Below are 21,271 nucleotides of genomic sequence, written 5' to 3'. Positions count from 1 at the left end.
TCGCAGTATGAAATCCTCTCCGGTGATTTCCTGTGATTATCGTCTCGGTAGCTCGAATAATCGCTTATGGTATTTCTGTTCTCAGATATTCCTTGAGCATTAGTCCTTTGTGGGGCTTCAGTATTATCTTGATGTCATTCTTCGGTAATTGTGGCAGAAGCTTCCTCGGGCGCATGTTGCGACGACCGATTTGCCCATCTCCTTTCGCGCCGCCTGCTGATGGCTGTCCGTTTATGTTATTCTTGTTGTTGGAAGCCGTTTCCCTGTCGTGCTTGACAGCCTCTCGCTGTCGCCGCGATAGAACTGCCAGCCTTCCATCGCCTGGTTGTGGGCGGCGATCTCTTGGCTTTTGCTAGTCCCCGCTTCGGAAATTATTCTTGTGTCCCCGTTTTCGTCCGCGTTGTTAACCGGATGCGGGGGGGTTATTTGGAGGTCCATGTCCTCTGATGTATCCGTCTCCTACGCTCGGCAGAAGCGATCCGGTTATTAAGTGGTGAGGCGGTCACTCACGCGCTCAGCCTATCGAGGCCTAACGAGGCTTCCGCCGCTTCGAATTTTCAAAGTCGCGTGAGATGACGAAAAATTCACTCACGGACTTGAACTTGGTCTTGAAACGGAGCGTTTGTCGAGTGGAACCCGATCGGATAGTCGAGGCTGGTGCACTTGACGAGTTTTCGGCTAAAACGTCGACAGTCGGCGTAGCCCATGTGAATGAGCGTGCTCTGCCGGAACTTCTTCCGACGTGACAGAAGTTCCTGCAAGGGAAGCCCTGCCAACGCCAGGCGTACATCGCTGCCATAACCAAATACAGTATAACCAAGACTGGTTAGCCACACAAGGTTAACCGTTGCCGCTGGAAAACTCGGAAGTGAGGAGCGAAGAGAGGACAGGAAAGGTTAAAAGTGAGAGGGAAAAACGAAGATTCAAGAGGACAGGAAAAGGCGACTGCCGATTTCCTCCAGGCGGATCAATCTGGGGGTGCCGTCTACGTGAAGCAGAGGCTGAAGAGGTGTGTTGCCTCCGCCGGGGGGCCTTAAAGGTCCAAACACCCAACATCGGCTCAACCCCCAGGATCCCCTTTCCACGGACACGGCTAATGCGCGCACGGTTAGACGCGGGAGGGTCCAACCCTCGTGTGCTTGGGTACGTGGTGTCGCAACGCACCAAACGCCTGCTGACGCAGATGCCCCTGCGGGGTGGTGAGGAAAATCGGGACTGCGATGAGGCATTTTTATGCTTTAAGCCAGGCGGACTGCAAGGGCCGAGATGATAGCGACAATGCCAAGCTTGTCGAGGACAGACCGCCTATTGAGATGGCTACTATATAGCTCAGGAGGAAAAGCGGTGGTGCCATTGATGCACACGCTAAGTGACGAGCGCGAACACATTCTTGTTCCGCCGTTTAGAGAGGCCTCTATGCAAACAGTTGCCGGCAGTGGCCTTTTTGCTTTCGAAGGCAGCGATAAAGTCCGGCAAGTCGAAAAGAAACCTCAGGGCGAGCCGGCTAGCGCAAATGGCGTCGGATGCAATCATGTTCTGTCAGAAGGACAGACATCTAGCGACGACCAAGTGCATAGCTTGGTTAAATTTTGCCACCCGGAGCGATAACGTTGCGAAAAGAAAGCAGTGTACCTGCGAGTACGAGTGTCGAGATCGCAAGCTTTTCGAGCCGCGCCGAGGGCAAACGACAAAGGTACAAGTCGAGAAAATCGAAATCGGCCGGCGATACGAGCCGGGTCAAGCGTGCCAACCACCAAGACGTTAAAAAAAACATCGGAGTATGGTAGATCCGAAGCTTGGGCAGTTGTTGGAATCTAGAATAGGCGTGATTCACGTCGGGAAATAAAGGATTTGACAGAAATCAGACCCCGCAAATTCCGCTGGTTATCAGCAGTGTCAAGGCATTGTAAGCAGTGGAACATAGCGAAGCGTCGGGTATGCTCGAAAGTCAGCTACAATAGCCGTGCACTTTCTGGCGAAAAGAAAGGCGACTGCCTAGCACGCAGAAGGGCATTGTGCACACGGGTCCGTAAAGGAGCCGCTCTCCGAGTGTTTGCAGGCCGCGGGCCGAAAGTCACAGCTACTATACGTGCTTCAGGCAAATGAGTTTTGTTCTTGGGTCGCCATTCGACAACGCGTAGACTCGAGAATGGGAGACCCGATCGAGCGCGTCTGAAACGGCGTGTTTGCGCACACCAAGCGATTAAAGGGGCCCTCACCAGGCCCCAAATTTGGTTATACTCTGGAAGTTGTTACATATGTCTTCTAGGGAGCGTTCTGCCGCAAAATTTTTTAAGTCGGCTCAATAATAGCCGACATAGAAATATTTCAGTGCCACGAACCCATGATTTCAGGAGGCGAGCTCCACTGCCAAGCGAGACGCTCTCTCCACTCGCCCCGTCTAGCCTCTGCAAGCGAAATTCCTTCCCTGCGTTCACCCACACCGGACCTCGAGGATCGCAGGACACATACGTCACGGGCCACGCCTTAATATTTTTCTCCTTACTTTCTTTTTCGGCGCTACGCACTTCCGCTGACGGCGCCGCGCGCGAGCTGTTGTCTCGTTCGCGCAGCGCACGATTTTGCGCTCTGCGCACAAGGAAACATGACTAGCGGTATAATTCAGTGCTACACGAATAGTGAGGCAGAACAAGCGCATCGCAGAGCATGATCACGCGCTGGAGCACGGCAGAAAATGGCATAGTTTCGGTACCTGCGCACGTGACCGCACGACCGTAGGAACAAGCAGACGAAACGGAAGTATGTACATCTCTTGCTTCGGTGCGAAGTAAAACAAAAAACACGCAGACATTCCGTTTGTGTTTTATTATTTCTCTAAACTTCAATTCGTAAATTCAATGATCGAGGAGTATCTCCGCCACACCGGACAGGGTCGACGTTATTCCGGTCCTGGGCATGTTTGTCGCATTCAACGGCGGGAACGGCACGGCTCTCTGCAAGATCATCGCAAAGACGGACAACGCTTTCTGCCTCGTTCGCAGAATAGCAAACCGGCACAGAGGAATGAAGGAAAACAATCTCCTCAGGCTTATCAATGCCTTCGTACTATGTCACTTTACGTACACAATTTCTATGCACAACTGGCTCAGAGCGGAGCGAGACAAGCTCAACGCTCTCATCCGCAAAGTGGTCAAGAGGGCTCTCGGGCTACCCATCAGGACCCATACCAAGGATTTCCTCAAGCTGGGGGTGCATAACACCGCCGAGGAGATTGCCGAAGCCCAAGAACGTGCGCAACTCACTCGCCTGAGCACCACAGCGGGAGGTAAACACATCCTCGAAGAGCTGGGTTACCACGCTGCGGGATTCTCTATGGTCAGTACCCCGATCCTTAGGTGCATTCGAGACAAGTTCGAAGTGGCCCCTGTGCACCGAAACGTCCATCCCGTCCATAACGAGGGCAGACGCAAGGCCAGAGCAGCAGCCATCCTCAAACAGATCAAGCAACGAGACATTAGAGCAAGCTCCGTCGACGCCGCGGAGTACAGCAATGGGAAGACCTTTGCCATCGTTGTGGTCGACTCCAGCGGTAAGATTTCCAATAGCGCCTCCATTCGCACTTCAGACCCCGGAGTCGCCGAGCAAGCCGCCATCGCCCTCGCCCTGCTATAGACGATCGTGGGTCCGAGATATATAGCGATTCCAAAACGGCAATTAGGGCTTTTCAGAAGGGTTGCATCGCCAAGCAAGCTGCTCGTCTTCTTAGCAGCTCGAGTCGATATGCTCTCACCAGTGGCGTAGCAACAGGGGGGGCCGGGGGGCCGTGGGCCCCAGGTGCAAGGGGCCAGTGAGGGGGGGGGGTGTCATATACGTCTGAAAACACCCCTCTTTCCGCCGGCTACACGCGGGGAGGGGGGTGACAGAAGACCTACGGGCCCCGGGTGCCAGAAGACCTAGCTACGCCACTGGCTCTCACGCATCATTCAATCCACTGGTTTCCCGCTCACGTAGGGTCGGTCGAAGGTGCTTCCCCGAACCTCAATGAGTCTGCTCACGAGGCTGCGCGTGACCTCACCGACCGCGCTTCCTCTGCAAGCACCGACTCCCCTCCTCCCTACGGCCACAGGGACGCTCCCGCTACTCACAACGAGATTATTAAATTCTTCTACATGTCTAGAAGGGTCTTTCCACCCCCTCACCCCAAGTTGAATAGGGCGAAAGCCGTTTCGCTTAGACTTCTGCAGACCAGCACGTATCCGTGTCTGTCCGTTCTCCACGAGGCTTACCCGGACGTGTATCGCGACGACGCCTGCCCGTCCTGCGGGCAGACCTCCACTCTCGCGCACATGCTCTGGGAGTGCAGGTCGACATACCCCAAGTTCACCAAGGAGGAGTGGGACTCGCTTCTGCCTAACTCCGCTCTAGAAAAGCAAATCCTGGCTCTCCGGCGTGCCCGCGACCGGGGCCGGTGGGCTAGACCTGCCGGTCCCTACGTGGGACTAGCCGGGTGCGCGACGAGTTCGCGTCCTCGCCGGACCTGCAATAAAGTTTCTTCACTCACTCACGTGTCACCACGAGCGACGTCACACTGCGGACCAAGTATGTAGGCGCACGGACGCGAGTACGTCACCGTCCGGCTTGGAGCGCAGCGGCCGCGACAAGGGAAAACGGCATTCGGATTGAAATTTCAGACCTTTCCGCGGCGGGTAGCGATGTAATCCTTCGCAAACACGATCATTGGTGGGCATTGTATGCTCTGCGCTTGTCAGCTCAAAATGGCCAGACCAGGTGAGGGGCTCTTTAAGGCAGAACCGGTCCATTGTTAGGGGAGAGTCGCCACCAGGCTCCCCGTCGGTCAGATGTGCTATCAGCGCTGTATGTACACTATTTTCCGCTATATCTGTTCATACTATATACACCTTTTCGTTTCCTCTTCGTCTGCTCCAGAAGTCAGTCTCTCATCCTCCACCCCGAAGTCACAATACTGGCCAGGCATGAAGCCTAATGCTCTTCACTACGCCCGCTCGTGCCAATGAGTGAAGCCCCGTGCGGGTAAACCCTCCGGGTACGATCGGCCAGCGGGGGAAATGACATTCCCGCCTCTCCTGCCCTACTGCGACAAATCGCTTCGTGAAGCTTACAGTACGTCCCATGAGACAGATCAGCGACGACACCATGGCGAGACACGTTTTGAAGAACACGTGATTGATTGGATGTCACTCGGCAACTGACCATGACGCTGGGAGCAAGAAACTCCTGGAAAAGGGCGTTCTACGCCGCTTCCTCACGGCCACTGCTAGCAGTCAAGGCCGTCCGACAGACGAACCCGCTAATGGCGGAGCCATCCCAGGAACCAAGAAGCACCAGTCAAGCGTGGCAATCCCAGTCTACCAGAAGCACCTCCTTTCTGTGTGTTCAGTGAACACAGATGCAAGAGTGATTGTGTGAACTCGCCCTCAACGCGGGTCCTTCGACGACCTTGCACGCTCCGATTGGACGATGGTGTGACGGCAGATCTCCTTGGCCTACAGATCTAGGGGAGGCAGAGGGGCTTTAAGCAGATTTTTTCGCCTCCTCAGGTGTGCTTCAATTCATTCATGCTAGACTGTTGAGATGTTACATTCTGTATTCCTCATGTAGATATAGCAAATAAACTCAGTAATCTTGGCTCTCGATGAGAACCTCGTCCCCCCTTCAACAATGTCCTCAGCATGGATCAGTCGGACGACAGCAAGGGGCTAGCTACCCCTTTTGACACGCCCGACCCCAACTCTTAGAACTGGTGGCAGCGTTGGGATGGATCTTGTGACGTGGTGCTGTCTGCGGTGAGTGTTTGGTTTTTACTAAGACTCTTTAGGCTTCATTTTATGCGTGTTCAGTTCGGAAAAGTAGGGAAGCTGGACTGTTGATTGCTAGCTAGGCGTTTACCTAGTTGTGTTTAGCGAGCAGGACCAAGGCAGTAAGACAACAATCATGGATTTGAGGACACTGCTGAGAGACACATTGTTGGTTGTCGGTGAGGAACTGTGCCTAGTGGTACACAAGGAAATGATTAAAGCGGATTTCCGAATAGGCCAGTGAGAAGGACATTGAAATTGGGTTCAAGCTTTTTTTAGGGAAAGAGAGAAACGAGAGAGGAAAAGGACAGAGAGGAACGCGAGAAAGATCGCAAGTTACGAAAAATGCAACTTGACCTTGAAAGTAAACGTTTGTAGTTGTCTCGAGCTAGTGAAGCAACTCTGGAATGATCAAGTGAAGCAGAATCATACCGCATGGACAGGCTGTTAAAGCCTTTTGAAGTCGGGAACGACAGAGGTTGCTGCTACGAAATTTCGAAAGCACTTCGAGAAAATGAACTTCGCTCCGAGCACATGGTCACAGCGGTTGCTGTCTATGCTGTCGCGCGAAGATGCTGAAGTAATCGCCACACTCAGTGTGAAGGATGCATATTACTACGCGAAGGTTAAGGCTAGCCTTTTGAAGAAGTACCGCCTTTCAGCCAAAGCTTTTCGGCAAAGGTTTGAAGCATCCGGAGCTTGCTTATGGCTTAAAGGCAAACCTAGACAAGTGGTTGGAAGGCGTGGAAGCATACGAGACCAATGACAGGTTCATTGAATGCGTGTCTAGAGCAGGGTGCCACCAAGTTGACATTTCCAATTTCTCTGAGTGACACAGAACTAAGGGAATTTCAGGGAAAACAACTTAATCCAGTTTCAATAGTAAAGAGGAGCATTTATTTTATTCAAAAAGAAATCAGAAGGGAGAGGTTAGTAAAATGTACAGCCAATAAAATGTCTTTGAAAAAATGGTAAAACTCATTGCAATTCGAGCCGTACATTCTCAAATACGAATAAAAAAAGAGATGCATACAGAAACAAATGTTTACGAATATCCCCTTCAGTCACGAATTATAATCGACTGTCGATACAGGTGTGAAACATAGGTGGTGCTTGAGACTCCACTGACAGCAAATCAAGGAAGTAGAATTACTCTGAGAATTTTATGTGCCATTATAATTACAGAGTAACTAAATATTTGACTATTGTAACGTCAGTCATGCTACATTTCTTCATAAATAAGGATTAAATCCCCCGCTCGAACGACATGCTGTTATGATCGACCTGTCAACTGTGCGAGAAATTCAGGCGTAAGTTCCCATGACAATTTGCCTCGTCCCAGAAAAGGCTGTTACGATAAGTCTGGACATCGACCTGTCAAGTGTGAGAAGCGTTCAAGCGGGTGTTGTACGAGTTGCGGTCGTGCATGTAATAAGTGGTAGCTGGCCCATGCCGTCGTCCAACTCACCCACACTTCGGACGTGGTTGTAGGGAGGAACTTGCTCTCATCGAGAACTAGGAGTACGGGATTTATTTACAATATTTACATTAAAACAGGAGACACATTTCAACAGTCTAGCATGACTGCCAAATGGATCACGAAAGACGAAGCACCCCAAGCAGCTGAAAAACTGCTGCTTAAAAACCCTCTGTCCTCCATAGATCCCTAGGTGAGGGAAAACTGCCGTCCAATCGGAGCATCCACAGTCGTTGGAGGCGTAGTCGACCGCCTTTGAGGGGGAGGGCTCACACACTCACATCTGCACTGTGGATTCACAGACCACACCGAAGAGGGTCCCCGTAGACATGGGTTGTCCCGCTTGACCCCAGCTGGCGCCTCTTGATTCCAGGGCTGACTTCCCAGGTAGCCGCCGCGACTGTCAGCAGACTGTGACGAATTCTGGGGAGCGTGAAAACAAACCGCAAAACACCCTTTTCAGGAATTATCTTGCTCCAAATAGACCGTGAAGGCGACAGCGAACCAACTAATTATACTCGGTCCGCCAAACGTGGCTAACCTTGCTGGCGCTGTCGGTTCTCCGAAGGAGGTGCATGGTCAGTTAACCTTGCTGGCGTTGCCGGTTCTACGAAGGAGGCGCATTGTTGGCTTTTCAAAGCAACTCGTCGCAGCGGGCCGGGAAGGGTTCGAAGGTTGCTACCCCCGCAGAACGATCGAAAGAGCTGCAGCGGGCTGGGAAAGGTTCGCAGGTCAGTACCCCTGCAGGCCGATCGTAACAGCGTGCCGACGTCGACATAATTGCCCTTTTCTCCGAAACAGCGTCACCCCTTTTATTCCCCGAGCTGACACAAAGGGAAGGACGAAGAGAAAACAAACCGAAGGGCAGGAGCTCGTCGACAACAGAACCTGACGAAAGCACTAATACTTCCACAGGTTCCACAAGACCGCAAGGGGTAATTAAGGGCGGCTTGGCCCCCGTATGATCGATCTGTCAAGTATGAGAAGCGTTCAAGCGGGCGTCCCCATGTCGACATAATTGCCCTTTTCCGAAATAGCGTCACCCCTTTCATTCCCCGAGCTGACACAAAGGGAAGGACGAAGAGAAGATAAACCGAACGGCAGGAGGTCGTTGACGACAGAACCTGACGAAAGCACTAATACTTCCACAGGCTCCCGAAGAAGACAACGGCGATCACAAGACCGCAAGGGGTTATTTAAGGCCGTCCTGGCCCCCGCGTTAATCAAAACCGCTCGAGACTCGGGGGAAAGTCACAACCATGTACCAATGCAGTGAATACAATCTGTTATGCTTTTTTTCATCATCACAATGCCCGGCTCCGTCGACGTTTCCCGATTCTTGCGGTGAAGACCCACCTCACCCGGTCGAGATCGTATCAATGCACAAGTTATTCATTGGCCTCAAGCATTTCAAGAAAAAAAAATATTATATATATCTATATTTCGAGGTTGCTACAGCCAAGCGGTACTGTGTAAGGATACATATCACTAAGAAGCAAAATAGAAGTAATTTAGGTTATCAGAATGTTCAATGTGCCAAGCTTAATGTTTGTGCTCTATTCCTTGCTACCCCTTCACCGAAATGGCAAAAATAGGTCGCGTCTACAAATGTGGACGCCGTGAATGAAGAAGGGCATATGAGCTATTTTTATCAATTGATAGCAAGCTCATTCGTATGAGGCCCGAACTTTGTCACAAATTAGATTTTCTCTCAACCGCTGGTGCGTCAACCGCAACTTTTCTGACATAGTCCGCGCACAACGCCTCACTGTTACGTTTCACCGCTTCAAAGAGTTTGGTTTGGATGAGGGACACCTGCACCTCGGCGTCAGCCAACGCTGTTTTCTGAGCTCAAGCCCCTTGGAAAGAAGCGGCGGCATGCTTCCTTTCCCGTTCATTCCTCAATGCGTAGGTCCTTTCTGTTCTCGTGCTCCTTCCACCGCGCGTTCGCCCCAAGAGACCATTTGAAGCATCTTCTTCGTTAGTTGTACAGTCAACGTCCGATTTTTCGAACCTCCTAGGGGCCGCGAAAACGTCCGTAAAATCGGGCAGTTCGAAAAAATGAATGCAAATATTTTATTGCCGTTAAGGGCTCAAATCACCGCAGGCATATTCGAAAAGGCCTACCAGTACACTTATTAGGCATATCTGTGTTCATGTCGTGACAGGAGATGGTGGGTGCACACATTTATTATGAAGGAATACCTACTGTTTCACGTGACAATTGCCCCTCCCAATACTTAGGCTTCACCGCAATACCTTTGCGTATGCTTCACAGCGTAACGTTGCTGTATTGAGGCGAAGCTGACTTTCGGGAACCGGCATTATGCAACGCACCGTGCTTTCCAAGCTTTGAAGCCAATCGCGAGGACCACAAAGGTGGAGTCGGTGCCATTGCTGACAGCGGCGAATTCTTTCAATGAAAAACACGGCACCGAACGGCAAGAAGCTTAAAGGGAAACTAAAGGCAAGTACTAAGTCGACGTGGACTGTTTAAATACCGTTCCAGATAACCTCGCAACGCTTGTTTCGTGTCAAGAAAAGACTTGGCTTACGAGAAAATTGCATCTGAAGGGTCTGAATACCTTTTTCGTAGTTCAAATCTCCCGACACCCAACCAGGGGAGCGGTGACGTTGCATACGCCATCACCACCCTTTGCTGCCGTCGGTGAGTAAAACAGCGCGCGACAGACGGCCGTACCGAGCCAAGAAAGAGCGGTGGATTTGCCGCTGCAGCTGCTTTTTGGTCAAGTGGCGTAGACCGTTAGGGCATCTCGCGACATCACATGGAATTTTCTGCTACTTACAGTTTGTGCGTTTCGCGAGCCAGCAAAACCAGCGCAGCACTACGCGATAACGGAACTACCGGAACTCGAAAGCGTGGGCGGCGCGGAGTCGAGCGAAAAACGAAACATTTCGACCAACCGCGTCATTGTAACGGGTAATTTCAATTAGTTCTTTTTTTCTAAAGATGAAATAGAACTGGACAAATAGAATTTTATTTCGTCTTATAATGCAAGGATGTTTCTTGCAACGAGTGGTTGAGTACTAGGGACAGAATTTTAAAAAAAAATTTTAAGTTATAAAAATTGCGAAAACATTCGTGCACTTCGATTTAGGTGCACGTTAAAGAACCCCAGGTGGTCGAAATTTCCGGAGTCCTCCACTACGGCGTGCCTCATAATCAGAAAGTGGTTTTGGCACGTTAAACCCCATAATTAATTAGAATTTTAAAATTAACTGAGGAGCGCTTTCGTCATAAGGCAAGTATTTGAATGTCCCGCGGGAGTCTCTAATCACGTCCTGCATTTACCTCAATTTCTCGATTATTAAGGCTCTGTTCGCGATAATTTTTACGCCTTAGTGAGCACTGATCTATCACTTTAGCTTGACTAAATGTTTGCCTTTAATGTCCCTTTAATAGCGAACGTCAAAGCAGCTAGGCGTAGCATTGCCGCGGTGGTGGCCAACGTTACAAGTAACGGTGGTGGTGGCTACGGCGAACGTTAGCTACGGCTATGGTCCTCACTACGGCTGCCAGCGGATCTGCGTGCAAAAGCGCCGGTTCGAGGCGGCGAGGTAACCAAAATGGCGGCAGTGGTGGCTCTGATTAATGCCGTTTCGGACCTGTAGTCACGGCAAAAAGTCTGGAAAATCGGACGGCGAAGGGTTCTTGCGTTCGAAATTTCATACATTTTATACATTAGCTCTATGGGGTACGTGGTCCGGACGACCGATAAGCGTCCTGAAAGTCAATCGTTGACTGTACATTGGCAACTCCTCCAGCCGACGACACGGCGTCAAAGACGATTTGTTGAGATTCCTCTCTGTTACTCGATTTAGCATTACCGCGACATTCGTTCTCTTTCGATAAAATTACAGCTAATTTTCCTCGATAGAAGCACAAATTCATTCAAGCACAAGTTGATAGAAATAGCTCATATTCGAAAATATTTGCTTCTGTATGCATCTTTTTGCATTGAAATGTTCGACTCGATTCGCAATGGGCTTTACCTTCTTTTATTTTTTTAGATTCGCTGTGCATTTTACTAACCCCGCCTCTGTTTTCTTTTTAAGTAAAACACTACTACTCACTATTCAAACTGGATTAAGTCCATTTTTTTATATTTTAACATGCTTACTAGAGAGTGACAGCATCAGGAGAGACGGTGTCAGCCTGTCTTGACATAAAACAAAGTTCTGTCACTCCGGAAATTTTGCAAAGGCACTCGGGGGAACCTGTAAAACTCGGGGGAATTTGGAAATGTCAAGTTGGATAGTTGACAAAATATTACTTCACGATTGCCAGATGTCATTCCTGTGCTATACTGCATTAGATTTAGTAATGTCTTGCTTTTATACATACTCATGACAGGTTTTTCATGTCAGCAATGTTATCTTAATAAATTGTAATGTATGTGCCATTTACAAAGAAAAACCTTTATAATTCAGTTGTGACTGAGGTTTTCTGTTTACAAATACTGTAATCCACGTGCTTATACGCCATAGAAAATTATTTTCTATGGTTATGCACATAGTCAGTGTTTGATGATAAAAGGAAATGTGGGAACGAGGGAGTGCAGAGATGGATGCGTCAAGGCACCGCACCTTGTGCTGCATACCCTAGCAATGCCACAGCTCGCGATGACTGTCTTTATGTGTATGCCTGCTGTGTAGCTGTAGATCACAATTCACGAACAGATACCCATGTAAAAAACACAAGCTGCTTTCTCTCACGTGCCAGGAAGCACATTTCTGCCTCCTGATGAAACTCACGCATGTGCCATACATAGCAGTTGATAGCTCTATGTAGCATGTCATCATGGGGCACGATAAAATGGAGTGCGCCGAACTGGAACAAAATATGGAGTGCCTTGAACCCGAATTGAACCAGTTTTTTCATTTAGACACCTTGCAAAATTAAAAACTGTAACTAAAGAATATACGACGCAAGTGAATAGCATATGCACAAACACCACGATGCTTCAATATGCATCCCTGATCTTTGAGGTGTACAACAGGGTGAGTACAACAGAATGGATATCAAGCTCCAAAAAATTGTGGTCAACAGAGGTAAGCAGCAACCACAGGCCAACTTTCCTTGATGCAAAAAGGAGGTGGGCAACGCCATGGAATTGATTCCTGTGATGCGGATCTGCTCATGCCTATCCACGATGTCAGGAAAATGAAATAAATGCTTCTCTTGAGCTCTGCAAGGTATTAGAAGGGAAATTTGGGTGAGTTGGTGGTAATTCATGTTTTAGAAAGTAACATCACTAAACAGACAAGCGCCCGTGTCATGTTCTTTGCCTAGTCCTCGTACGTTTAGCACTGTTACTTTCCAAGTCTGTAAGGTATTCTTTAATAAATAAATACAAGCTTCTTTCACTGTTCCATTACTGTAACCTGTGCTTTGGGCAAAAACCGTATCTCAGCTTAGTGCGTCTTGCAGTTCTAAAGACTGCTTAGGCGACAGGCTGAAGTGTCACCTTGACCTTGGCAGGCTCCTTGGATTCGACACCATCATTTAGACTACAGTATTTATTCAAATATAGGTCAACACTTTTTTCCGGTAATGTTACTTAAAATGCGCTATCAACGTATTTCATGAACAAAGAATCTACTAATACTTGTGAAAAAAGCTAGCAAAAGTAGAGAGCTAAAGGAGTTCCTCCATCGCATCCACTGTAAAGGCATTCTGGAGATCTTCCAGGCTGGCTTTAAGAAATACTGCATATCCAACGCACTCATTCACATCGAGGATGACATTGTTTGGGGTGCCGAGGCCACTGCAAAGCACCTAATGAGGATGACTTCTCTGGCAGCTCCAATGAGGATGCAGCTTAGCATCTACTAGCAAGATTTAGTACTTGAGCTTACAGCAAATAAAGGTGTGTCATGTTAAAAGTTTTTCATTTTATAAAAAATGTATGGGCCAACCTATATTCAAATATTTTTTTCTTTCTCAGCGAGTTATAAAGTATATATAGTCGACTATATATACCAAAGTATATATAGTCGACTGCTATATACAGACTATATAGCTGTCGGGCTAGATTTGTGTACGATGCAATTTCAAGTAAATACGGTAGGTGCTGTCACATCAGAGCTCACATAAGTTCACAGCTGCTTACAGACAAGTTTTTAAAGGCGAAAGCCTTAAGAGGAAGTTTTAGCTCAAGCCCAACTCTGACGTGGCCTATTCAAATACGTGTAAAATGGAAAAACGCTTTTCTTAGATAACCCCTGGACCCATTTTAATGAAATTTGTTGCATTTGAGAGAGAAAGTTAAATTCTAGTGACTGTTTTCAGCAGAATTTCATTTATGGTCTGCATCTTGCTAAAAAAATATTTCAAAAATTCAAAAGCTCATATAGAAGGAAAGGTTACAAATTAATAGCTCTGCATCACGAACAGGTATCGCGGTTCTGTAAACGGCACTTTCTAGAACATTCAAAGCGGACAAATTCTATATGTCAATTTATATCTTACGTGAATTCGTCATGTTGTGTACAAGGGTTCTGCAAAAGCTGTATTTCCATATTGCAAAATTTTTTGAGATTCATGTGTAACGTATCAATTTTGTCCAATTTTGATGTATTATTAGAGGCAATTCACAGAATTGTGATATCATTTTGCACTGTTGAGTTACAGATAGTTTGATAGTTGATCTTGATAGTTTATCTTCTGAAAATTTGCTATTTTTGCCATTTTTTAATAAAATAATGACGACCTAAACGAACAGTCCGAAACCAACAGTCACCAGAATTTAAGTTTTTTCTTTTAAATGTAACAAACCTCGTTAAATTTGGTGCAGTAGCAGAGAATAAATTCTCCTTTTACATGTATTTAGATAGGAGCACCCGAGCTAAAGCTTCCTTTTAAGTGGTTCGTTGCAATGGCTCCTACCTGAAAAAAGCGGTGTCTTGTCCAATTGAGCAAAAAATATCAGGGATGGCTCTCACCCCTGTATGCAAGCAGATGCAATGGCAGACTATCAATGAAGGCATGAAAGAAAGAAAGAACTAAAGAACAAAGAAAGAATAAATTAAATAAAGAACGAAAGACGAAAAGAGAGAACGCAAGAACCTTTAAGTAGTGCAGTAAGTGCTCACATGCGTTATTGAGGAGGTTGACCTACAGCACCATACGTTTACTTCACACTGTGGCTCGTTATGTCTTGAAAAAAAGTCTGTCCCCTCCGATCCTATAATTTAATGCATTACCACATGTGCAGCAGGCTTTTGCCATCACGTTTTACAAGGGTGTAACATGCTGCCAAACTTGTTTTGGCTCTCTGGTAAACTCGATTTCAATACCTTTTTCAGCTGGAACTGAATTCTGGAGAAAAAAAAATTGTCATTCTTTTTTTCTTTGACAGTAAGCCTGTAATAGAGATACATTTATAGAAACAAAATAGTCTACACATTTTTCAAGTAGTATTCCAGCATACCTTAACCACTTTATTTTTAAAATTTCAATCGGACATTCTGGTGCAGAGCAAGTCACACAAGGCTCAGCTGTAGCTCTATTAGCCAAATTAACATAAACTATTAGCCACATTAACAACACAATCATCAAAGGACAGCTGAAGTCAACATGATGAAAGGTGGAGATATTTGTAAATAAAAGGGACACTAAAGAGCTAGGCAGCAGTTAGATTCAAGCTGCACCAAAATGGCCACTCTTACCATGACTACAGGCTTGGAAAGTCAAAAAAAGATGCAAACATGTAAAGAAATTTCCTTCTCTAAAAAAGCAAGTTTCAACATAGCCTTAACACCATGAGCAAATATTGTGAGATGCACAATATCTCACCAACGTACCAGGCGTTGCCATGAAATTCCAAAAAGGGGAGTGAGGCAATAATCAACCTTTTCCCACAAAATCAATAAAACAGCGTTTACCAGCCTGAATCGAGTAAACTTTTTGGTGTCCCTATAACATGCATCTGTCAAGACAAAGTCCCAAGTTTGTGTAGCTGGCTCAAGGAAAATTGTGTATCTGCAAGTTGGACTACTGCTTTCTCGCAGGCCTTTTACACTTACCATGACATGCAACAAGCCATTCTTGCATAAAACTGCACTTAGCTGACACTCCTTAACAGTGAGGCCTTCCTATTCATCAAGAATGAGCAATACAACTGGGCAATAACCACTGGCACAGCACCTCAGTAAGACATGTTTCAGGCTATATTCAAGTATCTGCATCATCGCTTCAGTACTTCGGCAAGCATTATTTTATTACTGGCTGCTAGCAAAATTACCAACACTACGTAAATAAATGGTGAACCAAGAATATCATGCTCAAAAATTCATGGCCACTGTGCCAGACCAGTAGTACCTCAACAGTAATTTAGGATTCTAGGTATTTATTACTGTTTTCAGAGCATGCAGCAGGCTGCACCATGTGCGCTTTGGTGAAGCGGCTGTGGAGTGACCTTAGCACCCACAGTTGTGAGTGTCGTGTATTGACGTGGTCCTTTGATACAATGACAGCACGACTCGCTGACATGACTGGCAACGTACCTACAGCGTCCACTAGGAGGTACAGCAGACATAACCTCCAAGTGAATGCCTAATCATCATCGTGTAGCTATGTCAAGTGCAGCAGACTTCTCACAATGTTGACAAGACAGCTGCTCAAAGCTTACAGATGTCATCCTATCTTCAGAAACATCAAACACCATCTACAAGTGTTTGAAGTAGTAGTAATAACAAATAATAATAATTAAAAAAAAAGGAAACAAGATCCCTTAACAGACAACTCCCATGGTTAGTCATTTCCTGCGATATAAAAATTTGTGGTATTGAAAGTTGGCTAGGCCTTTGCATCACATCCCATAAATGTCAGTTTCAAACACATTCAACTTATATCAATACATTAGGTATTTTGGACAGAAATGTTCTTTCAGCTTGGAAGACAATACTTATGCACATGTGTCCTAGAGCCCTAATCATGGCTCAAAATTAGACGTTGACAAAATTAGAAGTCACTGTATATTGTTTCTTCCATACATTTCTGGCCAACTGGACGCAACCTTTGTAGAAAGATATGATGAGCTAATTTCTGCAAATAAAATTTAACAGAAGGCATGTAGAACCCAAGAAAGTAACAGTTGTAAGAAGCTAAGCTAAAACAACCGACCTAGCACACCAATAGAAAAACTACACTAGGCTTATGGGGGGAAGTGGGTCTTAGAAAAAAAAAAAAGTTTTATTCTTTGAGATATGGTGCTGAGAACTTGTACATATATGTGATGTTTATGTGCTTATTTTGAATATGCAGTTTATTTTTGCTTATCTCCTCTGGTTCTAACTTTATACAAGCATCCTTTAAATAACTTTTGCAAAGATTTGTAAAATATCAGTTCCTGAAAGTTTGCTATACAGGGTACCAATGGCTTCCACACGATTCAAGGAATGCAATAAGACCAACCTTATTGCTCTGCCTTAACTAGAAAAAAAGTTGCGAGGCGTCAAAAGGCAGTCACCAGAAAAACACTTTTTCTTGTTTCAAGCTCAATACCTCACAGCTCGTGTTCTAAGTAAGGCATAGCAATAAGGATGCTCTTATTGCATTCCTTGAATCGTACAGAAGCCACTGGTACCCTGTTTAGCAAAATATCAGGAAATAGTACCTTGCAAATCGTTGCAGATGATCATTAAAGGAAGCTTGCAAAAACTTTGAACTAAAGGAGATAAACAAAAATGGACCTTCTATTTGAAATAAGCATATCGCATTACATATATGTACAAGTTTTCAGCACTATACCTCAATGAATAAAGATTTTTAAATCTTTTGGTCTAAGACTCACACCCCTACTTAAAAAAATTAAACGAAAGTAAACTTCTGCAGCTGGGCTCACTCATAACAAATCTAAATTATTCTTGTGAAATCTTTGAAAAAAAAAAAAAAAGTGAAGCAAAAGCAAGACAACAATTAACATGAGACCTGTGTGGCTGACAAGTAGCTGTTTTGCAGGACCCGAGTGATAAACCATCAAGAGGCCAGAAGTAAACTTGAAGCTGAGCAGTTACATGCAGAGCCAGCTGCTGATAATCAACAGAGCTTGAAAATACCAATGAGCATAGCACAATCAGATTCTCAATCGACATGATGAGGTTTTAAACAAAAGAGATAGCTTCAAGGTATGGCTGTCAAGATTGCAAAGCATCACTCATACAACTGCTTTCAATTCACTTTCACAAGTCGTGAAAAGCAAAGGATGCTTTGCTAAGACTAATAAGTCTTAAAAAAACAAAAGGGCCATGTGCACGGATGTATCAAGACAATAAAACATCCAGTGAACTGGGGAGAACAATGACAAAGCACTGTAGACAAGAGGGCTTCAAGAAGAGGACAAAGAAAAGTGATGCTGGAGTGGCAAAAGCATCATGAGGTGAGCGTTGCAGGGAGGCCGGTGAAGTGAAACTTCAACGTTTGCCATTGCCATAGTTCATGCCTCGAATCGGCGCCTTAAAGTTGGCTGCTACTTGCTGCTGTAGTTGGTAGGCCAGAGGGTGAATCTTGAAGCCATACAACCTGCACATGAGAAAGGAAAAAAGAATTAAAAAAAGGGGCCTTGAAGCTAATGCAAAAAAAAAGTCTAATACCATTATTACAAGGGCAAATGTAGTGCCACATGAAGCAATGCGCATTGCCGCACTGAACATCTACTTTGGTGGAGCACTGTTATAGGAGAAAGTGTCATTTGGAACTGATAGTAATGTCAATGAGTAAACCACAATGCACAATAATATGTTTTGTATTTCAGCCAATGTTTCCAAAACAACAGTACACTATAGCTGAGAACAGTATTTACTATGAATTCTAGCCATAAATAAGATCATTCATTGCAACTGCATAATGTATTTAACTGTCACATGTCAAGACAAGGCAGCATTGCATTCAAAGTTAGGAGAGGAAAAATGATGGTTTCTATCCCAGCTGGCATGAGAATGCTTATAATATAGTAGAAGAAATGAGCTCAAATGGCCAACAAACGTTTAAAGAAATATACTGTGAACTTAGGCAAAAAGTGCTTCTTTCTCTCTCAGGACTTGCTCCCTCATATTTTCATGCAGTGATGGTGAAGAAAGACGCAGTGCCGAAACTGTGAGTTACAAATTTAACTCATTACTGGGCAAACCTGTGCCCAGTGAAGCAAGTAATGCTCAGCACAATGATAACGGCGAGCATACTTGATGATTGTTGAAAATCTAATATGCGGGTGAAGCATGTTTGCTCCTTCGTCAAAATAAGACAGCAGTAGGCTCACCCAACGTGTGACGCTAATCCACTCCAAATGCACAAAGGTGCTACAGCATGGTTTGCCAACTTTCTGACACGGCGCAGAGAAGGCTCCAGAATCAGATAGCCAACAAGCACCAGTTCATTAACCCAAGATGCACCGCAGTGCAACAGCCACAGCGCTTACGGACAAAGGCTCGACGCAGGCCCGACTGGGTGTGTGCACCTGCTGAACTAGGACTAACCGGGTAGCAGTCCATCAAGTGTGAAAACAATGAAGTGCTCAGCGGAAGAGAGCTCAGATGGAGAGGGCACCTGGGGGCCACCACTCAGCAGGCCAATCAGGGTGCCTCCCGGTAATGTGTGCTCACATGGTGACACGACGTCACGAGGGTGAAGCATGGTTTGCACGGGAGCTAAGGAATGAGGCGCGGGACGGCCACCTCGATTCCCACAATTTACTGTATTTACTCGCATAATGATCGCACTTTTTTGTCAGAAAAATTGACGCAAAATCAGGGGTGCCATCATTACGCGGGTTAAATTTCCCGCGAAAAGAAAAAAAAAATTTGTTTAGTCCCGCGTTTGCTGCGGGACACCAAAACAAAAATGGCGGCCGGTGGAGCAAACCGAACGCGCCGAATGAGTTTTTTTCTTCTCGTGAGTACATTACGTGCATTGAAATAGTTCCGTATCAGTAATGAATAATATTGTTAATATCGGCAAGTTTGTGGCAATAACGTAGCCATGTCCACTTTGAGGGGACAGAAACAGATGGGCGCGCTTAGCTGCCAGTGACATAGAAACATGGCCAGCATGCTGCGGAAACTACGGCATCTGAATAGGATACGCTTTTAACGTATCAGTGTAAACATGGCTACTATCGTTGCCGCTCGCGATTTGTTGCGTGCCCACGAGTGCAGATGAGAAGAATTGAAAGGCGCCTTTGTTGTTGTTGTTGACCACGACCATTATAAAGCCTACACATAATAAAGACAAGTTTGGTTGCAGCTTTTTTTAGTCATGGAAGTGTGGAAAGTGATGAAAGTAATGAAATGAGGCATCTACTTAATGTTTGGTGCATGCAGACTGCTTCAATTGTCTTGAAGAGTCGTTCGCTTAGCATTCGACAGATAGTAAGCATGATCAATATTAGCTAGACTTGGCACACGACATATCGTTGCGGCATGTTCGCGGTGCGATCATTACACGGAAAATAAACGAAAATAGAATTTTGACGACAAAATTCAGGGGTGCGATCATTACGCGAGTGTGGTCATTATGTGAGTAAATACGGTATACATAATTCGTAGAAGGCTCCAGCATAGTCGCTGATGCCCACGTGTCTTCAGGATAGCACAACGCTATTCACATTGCACATACATTCTAATTACACAAGGTTCGGTGACAACATAGGCAATAGATAGAATCAACTATAACATTTAAGAAAGTACAGATTCATGTAGGTGCGCCTTGCACTGAGTGGATAACTTAAGTTGTTACCGCCTGAAAGTGGTCCCCGGAAAAAGGATGAACAATTGATAAACAATGTATGCATAAGATGATGAAGGGTATGTTTATAACATGGCTAAGCCTGCTCATATCGATGTCCTTTGCAAGAGAAAACTTCTTTGATATAAAAGACTTTCCATTATAATTGGACTTGCCTTTCGAGGAACACACAAACATACAATGGAGTCAGCAAGCTGCAAATACAGCGCTTTATTCTCGATAGTGACGTGCATGACACTTTTTGCTAGCAATCAGTAATTAAACTGCTTCAACAGTATGATGCAAATAACTTTTCACATTCTTTAGGCTCTCTAGCAGAGTATACTGTGGTGAGTATACAGCGGTACAGTATGCTAACGATGCTTGACAGCAGGCTAGTTGGTATCCCATCATGAATAGAGTTTACGAGTGAAGGGAAGGGATGGCCAAAGTGCTTGTTCGTGTCTGTCCTTTCAACCCTGCATCTTGTTCTTTGAGCATGCATGTTGCCAGAAGCAATATGAACTGAAAATTAGGGGTGTGCAAATATCAAATTTTTGAACACAAATCCTTAGCTTCAAATATAGAATGATATATATGCATGCCTTTATTAGCAAGTATGGTTATTTTAGCATATTGGAACATCGCAATTACATTGTCAATGGTAAAAAAAATTTGCTGACTCTCCCGTAATTGAGATAGATGTAAGCATGAAATGGCAACCAGCAAAGCAGATTGGCTGGAGATGATACTAGCCACAATCTTAAAATGGGTGTAGTGCATGTTTGCAATGGAACACCACACCCCATATGGATGCTGCCCAGCTAGAAGAAAACCAGCTGAAAGTCATACGACAGGCAGTTAAAGACGCCAGGGAGACAGAGCTCACTGCCCAGCTAGAAGAATGAATTAAATTCTGGGGTTTCATGTGCCAAAACCATGATTTGATTATGAGGCACGCCGTAGTGGGGGACTCCAGATAAACTTTGACCCCCAGGGGATCTCTAATGTGCCCCAATGCATGGGACACTGGCGTTTTTGCATTTCGCCTCCATTGAAATGCAGCTGCCGTGGCCGAAATTTGATCCTGCAACCTCGTGTTTAGCAGTGCAATACCATAACCGCTGAGCCACAACAGCAGGTAGAAGTGCCTGAAGGAGGCGCCACGCAGCGTGGCGCAACCTCTTGAGGCGATGCAAAGCCTGTGCCACGAAACTCGCGAACCGCAGGCGTTCAGCGTTCAGCACTAAA

At 45.9% G+C, this 21,271-nt stretch overlaps 1 protein-coding gene across 1 annotated transcript in view; it reads right to left on the bottom strand.

The window, feature by feature from the left end:
• Positions 1–14,704: 14,704 nt before the first annotated feature.
• Positions 14,705–21,271, bottom strand: part of CkIIbeta (casein kinase II subunit beta) — a 78,680-nt gene continuing 72,113 nt past the window's right edge. Inside the window, exon 7 of the mRNA XM_050195243.2 lies at positions 14,705–17,821. Coding sequence (XP_050051200.1) covers positions 17,713–17,821 — 109 coding nt within the window. The 3' untranslated portion in view covers positions 14,705–17,712. The remainder of the gene's footprint in view (positions 17,822–21,271) is intronic.

This window comes from Dermacentor andersoni, chromosome 1, assembly GCF_023375885.2.
Source record: "Dermacentor andersoni chromosome 1, qqDerAnde1_hic_scaffold, whole genome shotgun sequence".
In the NCBI taxonomy this organism is placed as follows: domain Eukaryota; kingdom Metazoa; phylum Arthropoda; class Arachnida; order Ixodida; family Ixodidae; genus Dermacentor; species Dermacentor andersoni.
This window is presented reverse-complemented; position numbering and strand designations above follow the sequence as displayed.